Source organism: Anabrus simplex, chromosome 3, assembly GCF_040414725.1.
Source record: "Anabrus simplex isolate iqAnaSimp1 chromosome 3, ASM4041472v1, whole genome shotgun sequence".
Taxonomy (NCBI): Eukaryota; Metazoa; Arthropoda; class Insecta; order Orthoptera; family Tettigoniidae; genus Anabrus; species Anabrus simplex.
In genome coordinates, this window is record NC_090267.1 from 45567989 (window position 1) to 45589889 (window position 21901).

Sequence of the window (21901 nt, forward strand, 5' to 3'; positions counted from 1 at the left end):
CTTAAGCGCATTATATTTTTGCCACGTTGTTAACACATTTTCACAAGCGAATGTTATTGTAACCATTATTTTCGTGGAGCGATATGACGGCACAGAAGTAGCCGGCGTTGACTGGGCAAATTTATTAAATGCAATTAACTGCATCCCGCATTCCGAGCCTGTAACAATTATCTTTTGTCTATTTTCCCCTAGTTTGCTTGAACTTCAATATTGAACTTTTGTGTGTGGATTAGTTTACTCATGTTGCTCTATAAACCTAAGTAATCCCTCCCCCCTTACAATCCCTGTACCATAGATTTGAAAAATAATTGCAGCTTACTTTCTTCCTTCTTTTATTTTGAACTTAAGTACTGAGCTTCACCAATATATAAGCCATGGTTTTCCCGTGATGCTATTTAGCAGAGCCATCCGATATGGCAATCTTGTTGGCACAGGAGCAATATTGTTCGATCAGCTTCCGCTTCGAACGCTAGCGTTTGCCACGTCCTGGGGGCCATCTGGTGGCGAATGAACGTACCATTTCCACTTCTATTATAACGTCCAAATTTCAGAGTGTCATTGTTTAAGAAGCCTTTCTCGTGGACAGTCGAGATTTCTTCTGAAGGCGCAGAGCACGGTTCTCTGCGAAACGTTAAAAATTTCACCTTATTTTCTTGACACGGCATAAGCCCAAAAGCCTATACAGTATCATGTCTAGCAATACTGTTTTCTTAACATGGAATGACCTATAGTTGAGGGGCAATCAGCTTCCAGCTTTTTATAGGACCAGATGGATCCAGGGGGATGGTGATATGGCGAGAATGCTACAAAATGCAATACTCAGAGCTGTGATGAAAGGAGTACCATAAAAGAGCATCTCACCTCAATGAAACAATTAGCAATCCATCACGGATAACAATTATTATTATTATTATTATTATTATTATTATTATTATTATTATTATTATTATTATTATTATTATTATTGAATATCCAAAACCGTTTTGAACCCTATTTTATGTAGTATACTAGGATTATAGTTAAAATACATATTCAATTTTACAATAAAAATGAATTCGTGTATCTAATCGGCGGAAAATTAATTGGATGAAGTTAATACAATATTTGTAACAGTATGGCTTCTTAAACAAATGATACAGGGGTTTTGATAATTCAGTGTTGCAATAACTTAAATGAGAGTTCAAGTCATGCCTTCTTCTTTCAAATGCAGCACATTCAAACAGTAGGTGGTCCACTATTTGTGAGGATCCACAGACACACATGTAGCCATCAGGACGATTGATTTCAAATCGATGATATCCATTTAGGGCTGTCTCCCAAGTGGCTGATACCAAATCAGTTGTTCAGCCTACCTAACATTTTTAAAAAATTTGCTTTCAAATAAGCTGAAATGTTTCTAACATCTTCCTTGGTAAATTGTTCCAATCCCTAATTCCTCTACCTTTCCCACTTTTAAACACAACACTCAACCTTATTTATCTAGTAATGTCATTCCACACCATTTCTCCACTGTCAGCTCGGAGCATACCCTTTAGTCGAGCATCTCCTCTCCTTTTTTCCAAATTTTTCCATTCCAAAGATTGGGCCACCTCTTGTGTAGGAAATCACGCAGAACAAATCGTGATGCTTCCCTATGGATCTTTTCCAGTTCTTGAATCAAGGATTCTTGGTGAGGATCCCATGAAATGCAATCATACTTTAATTGGGGTCTTACCAATGACTTATACGCTCTCGCCTTTAAATCCTGAATACAACCACTAAATACCTGGATGACGGGACAAGATGGAGATAGAAACCGGACGGGCGTCAGGGAGATTGGAAGGGAGAAGCACCATATCGGAAGATATGGAAGCAAATTCTTTAGACAACGCATTGTCTTCATGGCTAACTGGTGATAATTTAATGACCTCAATTGATCAATTATTGTTCAGATGAATTTTTTTCTATTTGTTTTACGTCGCACCGACACAGATATGTCTTATGGCGACGATGGGACAGGAAAGGCCTAGGAATGGGAAGGAAGCGTCCGTGGACGTAGTTAAGGTACAGCTCCAGCATTTGCCTGGTGTGAAAATGGGAAACCACGGAAAACCATCTTCAGGGCTGCCGACAGTGGAGTTCGAACCCACTATCTCCCGAATACTGGATACTGGCCGCACTTAAGTGACTGCAGCTATCGAGCTCGGTCTGATGGAAATCTCTTTCTACAAATCTATTAGATTCTATTAAATATAAGCCTACTTTAAACTTACCCTGCGCTGACGAGATAAACGCCAGGACATTGTCTGATAATTATAGTAGCCATTGGTAGAACTACGGACAGAATCAACAGACTGGCTGTCAGCAGTTTACCTGCCGTGGGCCATCTCCACAGTGGATACAGCACCAGTGGAGCGAGCAGGAAGAGCTGCATGTCAGCAGACAAGTACCAGGACTGCAGCATGCACTGGAACACACATACACCACAATCAGCATGAATCACTTGGGCCACAGACACGTCTATTTGGGGATGATATTAGGCTATACTCTAAGTTATAATACCTCGACAATGTTGTGACAAGGTATGTTGGTAAACGGAATGAAAAGTCAGGTTATAAATTTCACTAACAGGAAATTTCTTCTCGGTTTTAATTACTTTGTTGATGGGGGGATAGAACCTAAGTGTTAGTAGGAGCACTCACATTAACTAGGTTCACGAGGTTATGAGAAACGTCTTCTTTCTTTTTCTACAGTTTTCCACACTCGTGGGGTCACAGGTGCAAACTGTGTCGCACATGTGGATTTGGCCCTGTTTTACGGCCGGATGCCCTTCCTGACGCCAACAATGTACGAAGGGATATAATCACTATTGCGTTTTTCTGTGGGGGCGTGTTTCTATGAAGAGGAAAGTGTTGGAACAAATACGAGAATAATTATTCAGACACGATTAAAATCCCCGACCCGGCCGGGAATAAAACCCGGGGCCCTCTGAACTGAAGGCCTCAACGCTAACCATTCAGCCAAGGAGCCACGTAGTTATGAGAGTACTTATGGATTAAAAGGAGAGGGCGTACAAATCCCAATTACAGTATGGTTGCTGCGTATGAGATCCACACCAGGATTAGTTGATACGAGAACTGGAAAGAATCCAAAGGATTGAAACACGATTTGTTCTTGGTGATTTTCGACAAAAGAGTGCTCTAACAAAAATGTTGAAAACTTTGGGTTGGGAAGACGATAGGGTTGCTCGACGAAGCGGTATGTTCCGAGCTATCAGTGGAGAGATGGCGTAGAATATTAGCAGACCAATAAGCTTCAGCGGGCTATTAAATAATAATAATAATAATAATAATAATAATAATAATAGTACCGGGTGGTACACCTCTACGCCGCACATTCGAATTTTCCTTCTTAAAGTACTCCTCTACAGGAGAAACAGTGAACTTAAAACTGGACCTATTTAGATTTTCCCTCTGAAGATGTCACTGTGTGAATTTCGACTTGTTTTTGTTTACTATTTATCAAAAAGTGTGGACATTCTCCCATACATGTCTCTACTAAAAAACTATGATCATGCACCCTGGTGCGAAGTGAAGGAACTTTATTTGAAGAAATTTTGTACTCATAAGTTTGTGTCCTTACTAAATTTCGTCCTTTCATTTGTGGGTTGGCAATATTAATCTTTTCTTTCCGCCAGTTTTGAAGTTATACAATCAATTATTTCTGTAATCAATTTTCAGCCAATCCCGTATGTCTTCTTCGATTTTGTGTGTAACTGTGTACTGTAACCAATAAAAGCCTGTGGGTGTGTCTTAATTATTCATGAAAGGTACCGAACCTTCCCCGAGAGTATAAAAACTGCTGATTTTCCTGTCTCTCGGCCACTTCATCAACATCTAACTTAGTGTATGGACGTGTAGCAGGAGGCGGGAAGCGCCTCTTTCTTCAGTTCTTCAGTAAGGTAATGGCCGCTTAACATCTTTATTTCTTGCTAGCTCAGCAGTTTAACCCGCGGGAAAGGTCCGAAATTTTACAATTTAACCTACCTTTCTACAAATGTAAACTTGTGCCGGCTTATGTAAAAAAACTGCATATATCTGTAACTGTAAATCTGGGATAGAGAGTGCTTCACCCTCTCTAGCTCCCCTTCATTTTGACTTGAGGTGACTACGTTTTGGTAACTGATTTTCTACTCTTCCTTAATGTGTTAAATTTATTCATTATACGAGTCACCTCCATAGTTTGGGAATAGCCCCTGTTTCATCGGCCTAGTTCCTCTTAGGTTTTAAGAAGTTTAATGCAGGAGTGCAAATTCACGCCTCCATTCAGTTTTGCATTTTGGGCCATTTACTTAACCTATTCTTTTTCTACTAAGGCCCAGTAGGTTGGGTACAAGGTACCCCCGTTTCATTTTGTGTAAGTTGTGCCTTGATGGCAATTTAGTGTAAAGCCTGGTATTGCCTTTAATAGGCTTGGAAAACTGAGAGCGGGTCAGCTCTTTTAAGTGTTGGATATGTGCCTCTAGGAGGCTTGACATTGCTAGGTGGGAGCAAGTGCTCCATGTTATTAGGGGATTTCCGCCCTTTGGTAAATATGTGTTTGCGAGCTGAGAGCTCAGAAATTGTAAAACTTGGGACTTGAAGCCCATATTGTTAAATTGTCTCTAAATTTTGGATTTTCTCGTTTTGGTTAAAGCCTTGTCATTTTACCTAAGGCTTCATTGTTATAAAATTTGCTGAAGTTGAATTTTTTAAAAAGGAAATATAACCTTCAGTTTAAGTTTTAATTTTTTTTCTTTTCTTGGCATTTGTAGCTAGACCCATTCACCCCTGCACCTTCTTTCACCTCTGCTGTTCCACCAAACCACGGTAATAATAATAATAATAATAATAATAATAATAATAATAATAATAATAATAATAATATGTTTTATTTATTCTGTCAAAGTCAGGGTCAGGGGTGTACTCCCTTTCTTGGACTTAACCAGTCTTAACCTAGAACACTTCATAATAACTACTGATCACCATAATATGATAATATGAATAGTAATAACAGTAGTAGTATTAATAGAAGTAACCACAATTAAAAAAAATATATCAACTATATAATGCACATCGTACGTAGAGTACATTAACTATATATGAATAATGAGTACTATAGCTACTACTTAAGAGAAAGTTTAGAAAATGTATACATTTCTACAGTACACCGAAATATCGCCTTCAATTGAGAGGTGGGGTGAAGAGAAGGATTAGTAAGAAAAAGAAGGGAAGAAGAAGATCTGTGAAAAGAAGAGGAAAATAATGTTTAAGAGGCGGTAGGAGGAGGTGTTTCCAGGTCATAATTTGATGATTCACGCCGTGTGCAAGAAGCTTTGACATGGTCAGCGTAAGGAAGTCCCAAATAAATCTTACACAAGCATTCTGAGCACACTGTAATTTCCTTTCCCAGTCTACTCCGAGGTTGTTGTAAATTATATCGCAATAATCAAAACGAGGTAATGCGAGTGATTTAACAAGAATTGTCTTTAGTTTAAAAGGGAAAGTGAATTTGAATTTACTGAGATAGTGTAGCGTTCCGTATATTTTTCTACACACAGATATAGTTAGGGCAGACCAGGATAGATGTTCGTCAAATATTATACCAAAGTTCCCTACATTTTGGCTACACTGTATGGGAGTACCACTTATGGGCAACTGTGGTAACGCTGTTCGGTTGAGTTTGGAAAGTAATTTAGGGTAACAAATAATTATTGCCTGGGATTTTGATGGGTTTAATTTTAATCGTGGGAACGATCATAATATGTAGATAAAGTTTGTATTGAAGAGGACGAATTTGGGAAAAAATTGATTTATTAAGTGAAATGTTCGATAACTTTCCAAATTTGTTTGAAAACATTTCAGAAAAGGCTATATGAACTACTGATGGAGGGGCCGATGACCTAGATGTTAGGCTCCTTACAAAACAATCTTCATCATCACAATTTATAGGGAATCTGCCACCTGGCCGACAGCTCTAAATGCAGATCATTGATGATTGCTTGATTGGTTGAATATTAGTTAAGGAGTGCGTTCCCTCTTCTGGTACCATTCAATTCCACTGCTCTTGACATTGCAAAAATGAAATTAACGGCGATAGGTACACGACAGCGGGACTTTAATAAAATTACCGTTGTATTTTGATATTAAATTCAGTATGGCATGTCTCTCTAATTTCCTTTCTGACACATTTTAAAGCAGATGCAAAATTTTCTTTAATAAATTACCTACTAGTGAAAATAAAAAAGTATTTTATTATCTGGATGCTGTGTACTATCTAGAGATTAATATTAATACGGACATTTTTAAATCACAGTTATAACTGAGATTGCTACTTTTCAGTATCTGTTATTTTTACCTGTGATTTGATAACAGTTACTAACAGCACAGTGGCTGAAATTGGGTGCCTTATTTCTTTTAATTTTCTAGATAGTGATGGCAAAACTTTTCAGAATATCGATATATTGGTTTCTCGATACATCGGCATTAAAATATCGATGTAATTGCTATATCCGTTTTCAAAGTATCGATATATCCGTTTGTAAAATATTAGTGCTATTATCCATTATTGCAAGTCCTAGTTTTACATTTAACACAATGTTTAAAGGATTCATTAGGTTTAATAAGTCTTGACGCAGATCAGAAAACAAGCTTAAACAATCACCAAGATAAAAAGGCGTTGCACTACAATGATATATTATGAAAACATTTACATCCGAAAGATGTTATGATACATAGAAAAACAGTATATAAGAGATGTCTAGTAACGAGCTAATAACTTACACCGTAAAACCATATGAGGATAGCTACTAACGTATAATTTGTGTACGAAGTACATCTAATAATTATTAGAGCTCTATAAAATAATAAGACATTTTCCTCAACACTGCAATTCCATTTGTTCGTAAAAAAAGCATGATGATGATCTTAGGTCTATTTCCAATATCTCGTAGGTAAGCCATTTAGATTGGTTTCTCTTTTCCGTAAAGGTGTTACCGGTCTGTGGAAATTGTCTCTCTGCTGAGACAGAGGTCGCTACAATGATCAACTATTGCCTAGCTAACGTGTAAAGCTTAGCATAAAGTTGTGTCTGTTCTTCCCAAAACTCGAGTGGATTCGCCCTGTAATTTACTGGCATAGGCGTTGACAAGTACAGACTTATTTCTGACTCTAACTTCAGTGAGGATTCCGGTGTTGCCATTTTTCTTGTTTATTTAAGTGCTATACGGTGGGCATATATATATATATATATATATATATATATACTAGCAAATGTACCCGTGCTTCGCTACGGTATTCTGCATTGTATACGAATATTGAAGTAAATACTGTACATGCAGTAAATAAGATTGTTTTAAAATAGCATGTCTCTTAGCGTTATCCGAGAAACAGCATGGAGAGGTCCCCATACGTTGTTTCGAATGTAAAGTGCTTATTACGGATTTGTGATGATAACGACAGGCTCACTTGCCTACTGCCACTCACAATCGAGTTGAGAAGTTTACATTATAATTGCAGGCCCCATTGCCTACTGCGCGGTCACAATCGATTTGGGGAGCTTCCGTTACAATGGCAGCCCCCTTTCCTACTTTCAGACATATTACATATTGAGGAGGTTTTATTATAATGGCAGGACACTTGCCTACAACCAGTCAAAATTGAGTTGTGCAGTTATCATTATAATGACAAGCCCCTTTTCCAACTGCCAGCCAGCTTACTGCCAGTCACACCAAGTTGGTGAGTTTCCATCAAAATAGCAGGCCAGTATGCCTAATGCCAGTCACATTTTAGATGGGTACATCTGTTTATAACTGCGGGAACGCTTGCCTACAGCCAAACACAATCGGGTAAGGCGAGTTTTGAACAAAACTGCATGCTCCCTTGCCTTCTGCAAGTCAAATCGAGAAGTGAATTATTCATTACAATGGTAGGCCTGCCTTATTAATGCCAGTTACACAGGAATTGGAGAAGGACCCCATTCCTACTGCCAGTCAAAGTCGGTGTGGGGAATACTGATTACAATAGCAGACACACCCTCTCTCGATCGCTACAAAATCGACATCAGTGAATATATATAGTTCGACATACGAAAGTATGTGCTTGTTTACAATATTGCATACCTTCATTTACAGATTAACTGCTGCTAAACGGTACATCATATCGAGAAAGGATTGTACCATAAGACGTCGGATTTAGCGGCCTAAATTGCTGGTCTTATGATATCTCATCTATTCATGGGTCAGATTGAGTTAGAAACGTGGAATAAGGTAAAATTTGTGTAAGATTATCTCACATTGCATTGCTTTTCAGATAATTAAGTGACAGCTACATACATGGCATTTGGCTAATATATGGCTACTGGGTGGACCAATTTTCGTGTAGAATTTGATGATTCTATCTTTCCTATAAATGATGGAAGGTATGAATTATGTATGTGAAAAGTCCAAATTTCCTTAACATCGAGAGATAGAGAAAAATCAAACGTAAAAGAGATAGAAATACGACAAAATGTCGTAAGACCAAGGTTGTAGATCACTCCAAATTGAACGGGGATTGTGCCATCCGTTATGTGATAATACTTCCCGAAGGTCTGCACCGTCATTAAAATTGCCTCCATCTTTCGATATTCTTCGGGATAAAAAGGGAATAAATTAAAGATCTTTGAAGTTTTCCATGCGTTACAGGCTAAAGCGTATCATTTTGCCAAATGTCAATATCCTTCTTCGATTGTCAGATTATGCCGCAATCTGGGTTTTCAGTGAGGAGTGTAAAAATTAGGACTTTCAAGAAACTAAACCAAAAAATATGCAGATGGTCATTATTACCCCTTCAACGTGTAGCTGTACGAAAATTTCCCCAAAATAGTCAATGTACATGCACACAGTCGTTATGATTTTATTTACATAGATAGATAAGGAACCTGCTCCACGTACAACACCTGTTGGGCTATATCTGCTGGACTTAACCTGAAAAACGGACCGTTTATGACATCTCCCTTATTAATCCTCCTGTCGGAAAAAAGCATATGAAAAACAGTTTTAGAGATGGAATTCCATCCGTTTGGTCGATTTCCAGTCAGCTTGGTCTATATCTTGTGTAAGAGTAAAATCACCATTTCGGTTCCCGATAAACCGTCAGTCCATTCCGGGAACATGAAATGTTATTGACGATTAACACCTACCGTTGGACAGGTGGATGTTAATGTAAAGTTTGACTGAAATATCTTCAGTAGTTTTCAAGTTGTAAAAAATACGCTTTACACGCATCCGCTCTTGATTTAAGTCCGGTGGGACTTGTACCGGAAAACGGTCCGTTAATGATATCTCCCTTATTAATCCTCGTATTGAAATGATGCACATGAGGAAGAAAGCTTAGAAATTAATTTCCATTAAGGCAGGTAAATTTACATTAAGTTTGGTTGTATCACGGTTTCGGTTTCGTATAATCCCCCAGTCAGTTCAGGGATTTAGAAACAATATTTGCCCTAAAACCTACCAAAGGACAGGTGGATTCTAAATATCAAGTTTGGTGGAAATATATCCTGTAGTTTCCAAGTTATAGACAAACAGACAAACAAACAAACAAACAAACAAACAGACACCAAAACTGAATATATGCAGATGGTCATTATTACACCTGAAACGGATAACTGTATGGAAATTTCGCCAAAATTGTCAATGTACAGACACTCTAGGAGTGCAGACCTTTATTTCGATAGTTACTGCTTTGAAACTGTACGACGTATCTACAAACGGACTTCACCATCAGACGCCCCTTTCAGTGCTCTACATGGTTGGTCCTATGACATCTTCTCGTATCTTCTATATTTATGGCTTAGATTGAGTTAGGTTCATTGAATGGGGTAACATTTTGTACAGTTTTCACATACTACTTTATATTTTTGATACTCATGTGACAGCTGGAATTATAAAATTTGGCTAAAACATGGCCAATGATCATGTCAATGTGCGTGCCGAATGCCATGATTCTACCTTTCCTGTAAGTGTGCCAAACGATAACACATGCGTGTAAAAGTACAAAATCAACTTGAAATCGAGAAATACAGCTGTATTAACGTATTAGGTATAGAAATACGACGAAATGTCATAGGACAAAAGTTGTAGATCTCTCCAAAATGAAACTCCATTTGCTTTCTGACTTGTGATACGACTTACTGATTAGCCACCAATTACCCCGAAACGAAGGTCTACGCCGTCGTTAGAATTGCATCCATATTTCGGAATATTCCTGGGCCAAAAGTTATACATTTGCATAGCTTAGAATATTTACTCAAAGAAAAGAGTGTCCAGCATTCGGGATTAGCACTCGCACACATACGTGGTAATTAAGGAAGAAAATAATACAGTTTAGTAAGTTCAAATTAATAGAAAATGGATTATAACTGAGGACAGCCGGATGACGACAAATATGTAAATACCAAGTGAATGTATTGGAAAGTCAAATGCCCCTCAATAAATTATGCTGGTGTGAGTTGTGGATATAAGAAAGAGGTAACAGAGGAGAAATTTAGGCGTAGGGATTCTTAGGTAATCAGATAAGAAGATGAATATTTGTGTTATTACTTAAGCTATTCGAGGACGGTTATAACTTCCAATGATATTCCGCCAATATCCCGCAGAATGGCTGATTGACGACTCTCTTGCTTTCTACCCAAGGAACAACCACGAATTTAAAGGAATAATGAGGAAAATGGCAGTAAGTTACTTCCCTGCTGGCAAGCAGTCAGAGACGTTGCCATGGTAACCTATATATTCGTTGTCGGTCTGTCGGTCACTCAATGCAGAGCATGGTATCGACAGAAAATAGTAAATTTCTCCGTCATTTGAAGAGTAAGGTAAATTATGAACATACCGAAAGTTGTTTATAATGAAGAGACCTTTCACATACGGTCCACAGAGTTTAGAGAAAATCAATAGTATAAGAGAAAATGGAGGAAAACCGTTGTGGGTTTCCTCTAAAACCCTCGTCTTTTCAAATATTTTAAAATGATATGCATATCGAAACCTATCCCGGGATGAGTATACTCTAAATATGAAGTTTGGTTGAGATCTATCCAGCCGTTTCGACGTGGTGATGGAACAGACAAACAAACAAACAGACACGAAAAGTAAAAACCACCGATTCGGTGTAAAGTTGACCTAAAACGGATAAATATTTGAAAATTTGGCAAAACCAAAGGAATTACAGACAGCGGACCCCCTACAACTTTATTTATAAGATATATATATCACATCTACATCTGCTTCCATCTCAGTGTCGGAATCTGAAGATGATGGTCACGGTGCTTCTTCTGACAAAGTAGCGAAAAGTTTATTAATATTATTTAGGGCTCTTGAGACAGTCATTTGGTCCAAGAAGTGGATATTTTTAAATCTAGGTTACAAAACGTAGGTAAGGCTGGCAAATGAGCCTGCTCTCTTCTATAAACCTAGTATCAAATTCTTTGAGAAAGCTAGCTTTCGAGCTGTTTCCAATGAGTTGTTTCTCTGATAAAGAAGAGATTGACTGGGACAAGCAATTCAACAGTGGAATAGCCATACTGGCTGTCACATAGCTCTTTCCTGAAATTTCGCTTGTTAAACGTTCCAAGTAAGACAGCATGTTTTTCACTTCTCTGGCATTTTCTAAATTCTACTGCAGACAGCATTGGTGGAGAATCTGGTCGTCTTACTAGAACACTGCTTACAATTTTGGACAGAAGAAGAAATCGTTCAATCCTGTAGTATGTAGAATTCCTGCGTGTCTTAATTTCAAGAACTAATTTAATCACTCCTCCTTCAGATATTCCTCTTATTTTTGCTCTTCTCGGAATTGATCGCTAACATTCACTGACTACTTGATGTCTCTTATCTTGCGTATTATATCATGTAGCCCCTCATCTCATGTGCTTATTTTTTCCAAATAGACAACCCATTGTCTTCACCATTGCTGATTCTTTGTCTGTAACAAACACAACACTTTATCTGTGAGGATATCCCACTCATTTAATACAGACAAAATTTGGTTGCTCAAGTGCACAGTAGTATGGGACTGCTGGAACTGAAACCCGCCGAATACGATTGATTCCACTGAAAACTCTTCAATGAAATGAACGATTAAGTCAAGAAAGCTGGTGATTGTCTTCGCCTCAGACCAAACATCCGCTGTAATTGTAAAGTATTCCACATATTTGGTCATATTCTTAAAACTAGAGGTTAGGAAATCATATTCTTTTGTTAATCAGGTTCTTCACAGTGTTCTGGTGGGAACTTTATAGAGAGGAGTTGCTTCCTTCGTAAGTAGCTGGAATCCTTCTCCTTCAAGATCCGACAATCTTTGCAAATAGAGTATAAAAGTCCTTCAGTGAATTTTACAGTGCCGCGAACCACCCTCTGTAACAAAACCAGAAAAGTATTGCTAGAAAGAACAGAAGGATGAATTTAAAACAGACAACTAACGGCTTTTAACATAGGCCTACTTTCTGCTTAATAGCTCTAGAAACTACATTAAGTACTTACAGAACACGGTAATCTCGTAAATGGTTAAAAATTAAATCCCTGCTGCGTAGCTACAATAAAGGGCCAAAACTAACCTAAAAATGGCTTAATGTCCCCTAATTATTGCCGTATAGATGGTTGAACAGCTGTAGAGGTAGTCGGTGACGACAGCTAAGCGTTGGTCACCGATGCAGTGGATGCAGTGAACTTCCCAGTGATGATACAGACGCAGACGCTGCTAACAATGTTGTAGGAGGGGCTTCAGCCTCACCAGATTTAAAGAGCGATTTACTGCTCCCTGCCACTGACTTAGGCATTTCTTTCGTGCTTGAAGTTCTTTAACAAGCGACGTATATACTATTTCATGTTTTAATGTATGTATCTTCATATGAGCCTTTATATTTGTAGTATTGCCGGAACTCCTCCATATTTTGGCATGCGTATTACACTTCACCTCAGTTTAATTAATGATTTTTGTGAAGTATCTCGACACGTCACATTTATTTGGAGACAGTTATGGAACTACTTGTTGAAAAATACATACCACTAATGTATGTAAACATATGAATGACTTAAAGCAACACTATGAAGTATGAAGAGCACTAACTGCCAAAAGTATTCCACAACGTTTCTCTACCCACTGACAGCAATGACAACGTAGCTAACGACTGAGCAGGCTGAGGGTGGCCTGTGTTGGCTGGCGGCTTTATTGACTTACAAGATATGAGTTGTGATATTATCACTGTACAGTATTTATCGAAATGAATTTTGAAATAAAAATTCAAATTTCGTAACTGTATCATGCAAATATTGAAAGGGCCCGAAAGAGAATCAAATCGCAGCCAAAAGTATTAGACAGAAATATGGATATATTGGGCACAAAATATCGATATCGATAATATATCGGATCTTAAAATATCGATATATCGATATTTCCATCTCAAAATTTAGATGTATTCGATATATCGATATTTCCATCTCAAAATTTCGATATATTCGATATATCGATATTCGTTTGCCATCTCTATTTCTAGATGATTATACAGAGTAACAGTAGTGACATAAATAAAAGCATATTTTTACGTTGTAATTTTTAAGCCATACTAAAGAACCTAACAGAAATAAATAACCATGATTTAAATTTTTTATACGTGTTATAAACATATAATGCATGTTGTACACCATCAATGTTTTTCTTTCAGTTCAATACTTCACAGGAAAGCTATCAAATCTTGTTAAAGATTGTTCAACATTGCTGAAAGTTTGACAAGATTTGGCAAGGTTTGATAGCATTTTGTTTTACAATGGAGGAAAGGCAAAGAGGAGAGATGAGAAATAAAGCATAGTTTACATGAGGAAAATATTAATGTCGTTACCTTCACCATAATGTTTGCAATATATTTGCTGCCATAACATCATCTGCAGAGGTTACGTTGTATTGCATTTACTCGCATGAATCAAATAGAAATGATAGCAATGGAATGGAAATTCATGTCTTTCTACATGAGAACATTTTAGGAATCAAATAATAATAATAATAATAATAATAATAATAATAATAATAATAATAATAATAATAATAATAATAATAAATAAGAATATACGGTAGTTATAAATCGAACATTGCTGATAATGTTTAATTATAGGTAATCAACATAAAATCTGTCCACTTCCTTGAGGTATTTCTTCTGCAATCTCCTCGTATACTGCCGTGTTTATAAATTTTATTGTGATAATCTATGGAGTCCACTGGATATAGGCAGGGATACGCCTCCTACTTAGTAGTTAATACCCAATTACGCACACAACATTCCCAGGCTATAAAACGAAGCCATTTTTGTTGTATATGTTCCCAGCATGCGTAGCGGCCTAGAGCGCACCGCTGGTACTCATATTTCATTCATCAGTTCTGTCGAAGACTTCGCAATTCTTTGACCGATTATAACATGTTCTGATTCACTTTCAAGACTGCTGAAGACTTCTAAAGTACTGCAAACGACTTGATAAGTAAACTAGAGATATACTGAAAGTCTTGACTTTGACAAAAATTGATGGACAACAACCGCACCGCTGATAGTCATATTTCATGTAACTAACATAGTACACTAAATATTTAAAATTTGCGATGTCACCAAATTAGGCCTACTTGTTAAGTGATGCATTCGCATTCAGAAACAAAACGATGCTAGTTTCCTTGCCACTTAACCTGGTGCGAAGTTCATTCAGCACATTAGCAGCTTTGGAAAATACCCTTTCGCATGGCACGCACGAAGCCAAAGCACACAAATACTCTCTAGCAACCAAAGTAAGAAGTAGATAGTTGTACAATCTCTCGTCACCATTGCAAAGGGTCCATTTGCCGTGGCAGGATGTCATCTTCTAAATATCTCTGTACTTCAATTATAGCTCTAGACTTTCCAGTACCGTAGGCTTGAGCTTTAGCCACAGGCTTGGTGAATGAATCTCACAAGGGAAGTTCATCTGGATCGTCATGAGAAACAGCTTGATTAGTTTGAGTTTCAGTTGGAGTATTTTGAAGAAGTTTGCCACCAATCACTTCAATCACAGTTTTTTTTTTTTCAGCGGCAGTGGCACTTCTGAACGCCGTAGTCTTAAAACGTGAATCAAGGAATGTGCAGATAGATATCGTTTTGCTACTTTCACCTGATCCTAGCCTTGTTAACAAACCACTTTTAATTTTCAAGACCACATCTTTTACTTTTTCCGCTCACGTTACTGCCTAGAGATTTTTAACACATATCACTTTCATGTAACTAATCTCATTATTAGACCCGTATTGAACTATGCTATGATATACTAACAATTTGTTGGTTATTTTGATCCACCTTTTCAATACAAATTACAGTTTGTGTTGCTAAGTTGTAATGTTACAACACTAATTTACCGGGACATGTCTCGCTTTTATTCATAAGCATCATCAGCCTATACTATTGCCTCAAGGTTTGTCATTTTTGGGTTGTTGTTACAAATTTCATTACATTGAATGTAAATCTGATTTCAGTGATAACAATATTTAAAACAAGAATAATATACACATTAAAAATTATGACAATATGATTTGAAATGTTAAAATGGATTAACTCTTAATTCTAAAACTCATTGACGTCCAAAACACAAATAACATTATTTAGAGAGCACAATTCTTAACTATAATTCTCAATACTGAAATGTTACTGTAATCTAGAAACCAACGCACTTCAGAAACTATGGCTCCTATATATTAACATCCAATATTTATATTTATATTTATGACTCAAATTTTAATGCCAAATTATAGTTGAATCAATTTTATTTTAACATTGCAAACAATTTTTAGCCAAATTAAAAACTGTGTTTTGGACGTCAATGTGTTTTAGAATTAAGAGTTAATCCATTTTAACATTTCAAATGATATTGTCATTATTTTTAATGTGTATATTATTCTTGTTTTAAATATTGTTATCACTGAAATCAGATTTACATTCAATGTAATGAAATTTGTAACAACAACCCAAAAATGACAAACCTTGAGGCAATAGTATAGGCTGATGATGCTTATGAATAAAAGCGAAACATGTCCCGGTAAATTAGTGTTGTAACATTACAACTTAGCAACACAAACTGTAATTTGTATTGAAAAGGTGGATCAAAATAACCAACAAATTGTTAGTATAACATATCACTTAACCAAACAATGAAAACTGATGCAGTAGCATAGTGTTCCCCACTAATAAACCTTGTAGCACTTTCAAATGGTTTAAAATTGGACACATTTCCTTCATTGTTGCCCACTCATCTGCAGTGATCACTGGTAAATCTGTGTCAAGTCATGCAACTGTGCTACGTATAGCAACTAATCTGTCAAACATTAAGTAAATAGTGTTCCAACGTGTCGCCACTTGCTGCAATAACTTTTTCGGCTGTCCTGAGCCATTCTTGGTCTGGTTGCTGCACAGCTTCTCGTTGGCAATAGTGCTTTTCTTGAAGTGCACAAGTATACTTTTTACCTTCTCGGCGACTGGCATCACTAAGCTCAAGGCATCCATCAAAATCAAATTTAGTGTCCGTGCGAAATATCCCAAATGTTTTAATATTTGCTGCATTGTCAGAATCAGCTAGCAAAATAGCACTTTCCACACCCCATGAACTGAACTGATATATTCTTTTATTTTATCAGCAAGGTTGAGAATAGTGTGGTTATCCTCAATCAAAGTATAGTCAAGCATTAATGACACCAGATCGAAGTTTCCATTTACGACGTGGATTGTTATGGCTAAGAAGCTCTGATTATTTAGTGAGGTCCAACAGTCTTTAGTCAAACACAGTTTTTTAACAGACTTCAAAATACTTCTGACATTTGTCACACACTCCTCACATAGGCCAGGAAGTGGTTTTTGCGGCTTGGTGCCTGATAATTTGAATTTAGTGCTTTCGAATTTCCTAAAAAAACCTTCGTCTTCAACCACACTGAATGGTTGTAAGTCACAAACAAACAATAAAAGTAACGATTTATCAATGTGATTCTTTTCTTTAGCGGTTAACTTCTTGGGAACAAATTTTGATACCGATTCCTGATGTAAAGTTGTTGTGGGTGCTAATGGTCTGGGAACATTAGAAAATGGGCAACGTATCCCAGTTAAATGTTCCCCTGTAGACGAAGAGCATGTAGGCATTTCGTCAGATGGAGTATTGAACTTCTCCCTATTGAAGAAATAGGGGCAAGAGATGTTTGTTGCGAGTCATGGCTGTCTTCTTTACAGTAGGACACCTACAATTAACACACATACTAGGGATGTAACAATTTCAATATAAATAGCTCACCTGTACATTTTAAAAAATAATACCACCACTGATTAATAAATATATAGCTAAAATATAGTACTGTACCAGGAATGCCTATGACCTGGCGCATCAATTTTATAATTCATTATTTATAAAGAACTGCTCAGCTTTAACATTTGAAACAGCCGTACGGACGAATGTTCTAGACTCAGCTACTTGCTGTAGGAGTGAGAGAGACAGCACGAGCGGGGAAACAGGCTGAGTGACGTAATCGCCACATGTTGAAGACCCTCCCCTATGGAATATTCTGGAAATATTTTCATAACTTTTAAAGGGCTTAAGTTACAGAAGCCCGTATTTTGAAATGATACTAGCCAAAAAGTGAAGTCAATCCATTCAGTAACTTCGGAGATATTAGTGTGGAAAGGAGACCACGTTTTCGTCGCTTGAAGCAGCAAGCCAGCCCGCAACGGGTATATATGGTCAACGACTCGCCGTGTATACTCGGTTGAAATCTACAACTCAACCATGGAAGGCGATAATGCTGTCGTATCACGCTACGCTAAGTCGAAGTGAAAGCAGTACAGAAATACTTAGAAAGTTCGCCGTACGAGAACGCGATACTTAGAAATTTCAAACGGGTCGTGGACTTGTGAAATATTTCAAAGTGCCTCAAATTAGGAATTTTCTACCGAGTTGTGGACTTATGAATTTTGAAGGTGCTTTTAGGGTGAACTTAATACAAGTGCTAGACTTGTCGATTTCTATCGCATCGTGGACTTAACTATTTTCAATGTGTATTCGAACTCTGTCACTATCAGGTACAGCGTTACGGACATTGAAAGGACTGTGTGTGATAATTTATACTTATGATTGTTGACGTATTTATGAATTTCAAGACGTTTCGACGTGTGTTTCATCTTTGAATATGACTATGAACTGGTCAATGTGTTATGACAGTCAAACACTCAGTGATTAGTAAGATCGAAAGTGGACATTTTTTCACATATTTAACAATGTTTGAACTGTGTTGTTAGAAAAGGGACTGAACCTTAAAGACATTTTATGTCGGTTATAGGAAATGTGGACTCTAGTAAGGCTAACTTACACAGAAATTCTACTTAAGAAGTGTGTTCCACAATTTTAGAGACTGTTGAATACGTCGTGTATGAACTGAATTTACGCGTGATTTTCCATTAACTGTGACCTTAACCTTCATTCTGAACTTATCACTACGTGTTTTAAATGTCATGAACTGTGTCCAGTGTTAAAATCTCACGCTACATGAACTGTGCACTTAAAACTCAGGTGACTTAAGAACTGAACACATTTTAAACAGAGACCTGTGTTTCAGACTGTGCGAGAAGACTGTATTATTTTGAGTGTTACGTTAACTACTGCATTGCGAAGTGGAAGTATGAACTGTGTTTTCGAGTTCATGTAATTTCAAAGTGCAATACTAGTCACTCTTAACAGACAGTGCCACGTTTTCGTATTACCGTGCCAATTGAACTTTCCTGTGTGTCCATTACATCTGACAACACCGGAAATCTTGACAAAGTGTTGAAACCTCGTATTTATTCAAACATCAAATTCAACATGGGACAGGTTACAACGCTGGAGGAGATACGTGGTACATCCAGAGATAATAAGTAGTACGTCGAGGGATTTTGAACGTGGTACGCCGCTGTTGGTGCTTGGTTCGACCTCATGCTGATCATCGTGGGAGTTCCAGTCGCTGATTTGTGGAGCCGCATTTCATCTGTTCTTGTTTGCTGAACTCAGGTGATATGAGTGCACTTTACAATTTTTCTCTGGTGAATAATCTCAATATATTGCACTAGACAATCACTGACTCATTACAAAGGCACTTTATCAACCACAATTCTTGAGTGCTACGTTAGTCAATTGCAAGTGCCTAATTCATTAACAAATTTATTATCGTGTGAATTTCAATTCTACAACCTAGTTAGACTGTAGGAGTTAATTTAGATGAACTTTAGGTATATTTATGACAACATATCAATTTAAAAGGACTAGGATTTTCTGAAGCAAGTGTGTATTCTGAAATATTTTTCAATTTATTTCAGTTTAAATAGACTTTAGGATTTCACAGGAGTGATTTACAAGACTCAATGTTTAATTTGAACTTTTTAAAACCTTAGTCCATTGATGAATTAATTTAAACTTCACATCTTCATAAGAACGGTTCATGATATAAGTATTTATTTTGAATCATATTTAATTTTGAATTTATAAGTGAAGATGTAATTGGATTTAGGATCAACCTATCTGAACTGTAGAGTTTATTTATGTGAAATTATTAAGAATAAGAATTAATGTTGGACATTTTCAAACGCCAAGAGAACATATTCGACGAAATATTATATTTGTGTTCAACTTCACCATCATTTAAGAATTCTGGAATTTAATTTTAATTTGTACATGTTCATGGAAGGATATATTTTCAAGACGGTCTCTAGTGTTTAAGTGCGAAATAGAAGCAGGGTGATTTTTATTCAAATCTTGAATAAATTTATCAGAAATAATTATACCATGTATTATTTGCTCTGCGAAACTTCCTTCTCTGTACCGGCTCCAAAAGGACCGCACACTACCTGATATCCTTCCCATGCTCACGAGCCCAACATCTTTTCCTTGTACAGTACATTTACTTAATTCGGACTTACTAAGGACGCCGCCACTCTTGGATATTTACTGGTGATGTGTGCTTTTTTCAGATTCGATGTCGAATTGAAATTTATTCTTACCCATTCTACACTGAGCGACGTCATCGTCAATGACATAGAATGTCCATGTGTCATTTGTTTTCCTTCTTTTCGTTGAAAGCTCCATTTTAATGCCACAATACTACCCACAACACTAACAATAACTCCTGCAAATAAAAAGGTAACAGTTCATCAGCTGTCAAACAAAAGCAACAAAAGTGTTGGTAATTTTTTGTGAGTGCTCTCTATCGTATATTGGTAGTGTTCTATGAGGTGACCCGGCGACCATCTGGGTAGCAGGTATAAGAAATTCTCTCCTATTGCCTGCACTGAAGTAATCACAGCTAAGCGGGAAGGTCCACTGCAAAGTTACTCTTTTGCACGGCAATGTGACTCGATAAGGTAACAGGCGACCATTTCGGTAGAAGGTATAAGAATTGCTCTCCTATTGGCTGCACGGTAGCAATCACAGCTAAGCCAGAATATCAATTGCAATTGGTGGGCCAGTAGCAGTCCCAGGCCCTCAACCAAGACCAACTACAATATTAGTAGCATACGGGCCCAAATAAGGCTCTCTAACAAGTTCGACATCTTCAATAAACCTTCCGCTCCTCCCCCACCTCCCCACAAACCCTCTGCTTCTAAGCCTTTAACCTCCTACCGCCCCCGGCCCCAACAGCTCCAACCAGCAATTTTCAACTCCCCCTAGCACATCCCCCCCCCCCGTAAGCGCAATTCTCCCCAGAATCAAGATACCTCCTGTTTGCGTCAGAGATGTGAAGAACATCAATTCAAGGACCTCCTGAAGTCCAACCAAATTGAATATGCCACAAAATTCTTCACGATGACATCCGGGTTCAAACCCGCAACTTAGAAGAATTCGAAACTCTGAAAGCCCTAATCCAAAAATGCAATGGGCAGTATCATACCAGACTCCTCGTTGGCAGAGCCTACAGAAAAGTAGTTATCCGTGGCCTTCACCATATGCAAGACCTGGAAGAGATTGCAGAAGAACTCTCGTCCATTGGGTTCCACATCGCCTCCGTAGCACAGATGACGTCGCAGAAAGACAAAAGGAAGCTCCGACTCTTCCTTGTCACCTATTATACCAACCATCCTGACGACCTCAACATCTTGGATATCAAGCACTTGTTCCGTACTGACATCAAGATCGAGAAGTATAACAGTCTTTCTGGTCCAGTTCAGTGCTTCAAATGCCAACGGTACGGCCATCTCTCCGGAGTTTGTCATTGTCATTCAAGATGTGTGATCTGCGGAGACTACCACACCTCAAACGACTGCCCTCAGAAACCACGCTTTGCCAACTGCGGTGACCAACATACCGCCAAGTACCGAGGTTACAGTCACTACCTCCGGATCCTACAATCTCTTAACTCCAGACTCCCCTCAACACGCAAAGGTGTCTCCGGCCCCCTCCATCAAAACTCAAAGCCAATGTCACATACGCTAACGCTACAAACCCTCAGCCCTCTGAGCCTGCACCGTCTACGCCCTCTAATGCAATCAACTTCACCCTTGCTGACTTTTCTCTTCTCCAAGGAACCACGGTCGCCTTATCAGAAAGGGAAGCACCGTAAAACCCCTCTCATACCTCTAGCTCTTCAGACTTACTAGAATTATTCAAACTCCTCTCTGACCAAACTCTCAAGGGCCTAATTATATTAACTAAGAATACCCTCTCTCATATTGCTGCTGCACGAATACCTGCTGCAAAAAAGCAACCCCTACCCGAAGCCTTCTTAGAGTGTTTCCAAGATGCCTAACTCCTCCAACAACACGGCATACCCCAGGGAGCTGAGGGTCCGTTTTTAAGCGCCGAAGACGTTCAACGTCAACATGACGAACTGTGTGAGCC

At 37.9% G+C, this 21901-nt stretch overlaps 1 protein-coding gene across 1 annotated transcript in view; it reads right to left on the reverse strand.

The window, feature by feature from the left end:
• LOC136866643 (nose resistant to fluoxetine protein 6) overlaps positions 1 to 21901 on the reverse strand; it is a 323272-nt gene that overhangs the window by 102364 nt on the left and 199007 nt on the right. The window contains exon 8 of the mRNA XM_068226990.1: positions 2253 to 2446. Within this exon, the coding sequence (XP_068083091.1) occupies positions 2253 to 2446 (194 nt within the window). The remainder of the gene's footprint in view (positions 1 to 2252; positions 2447 to 21901) is intronic.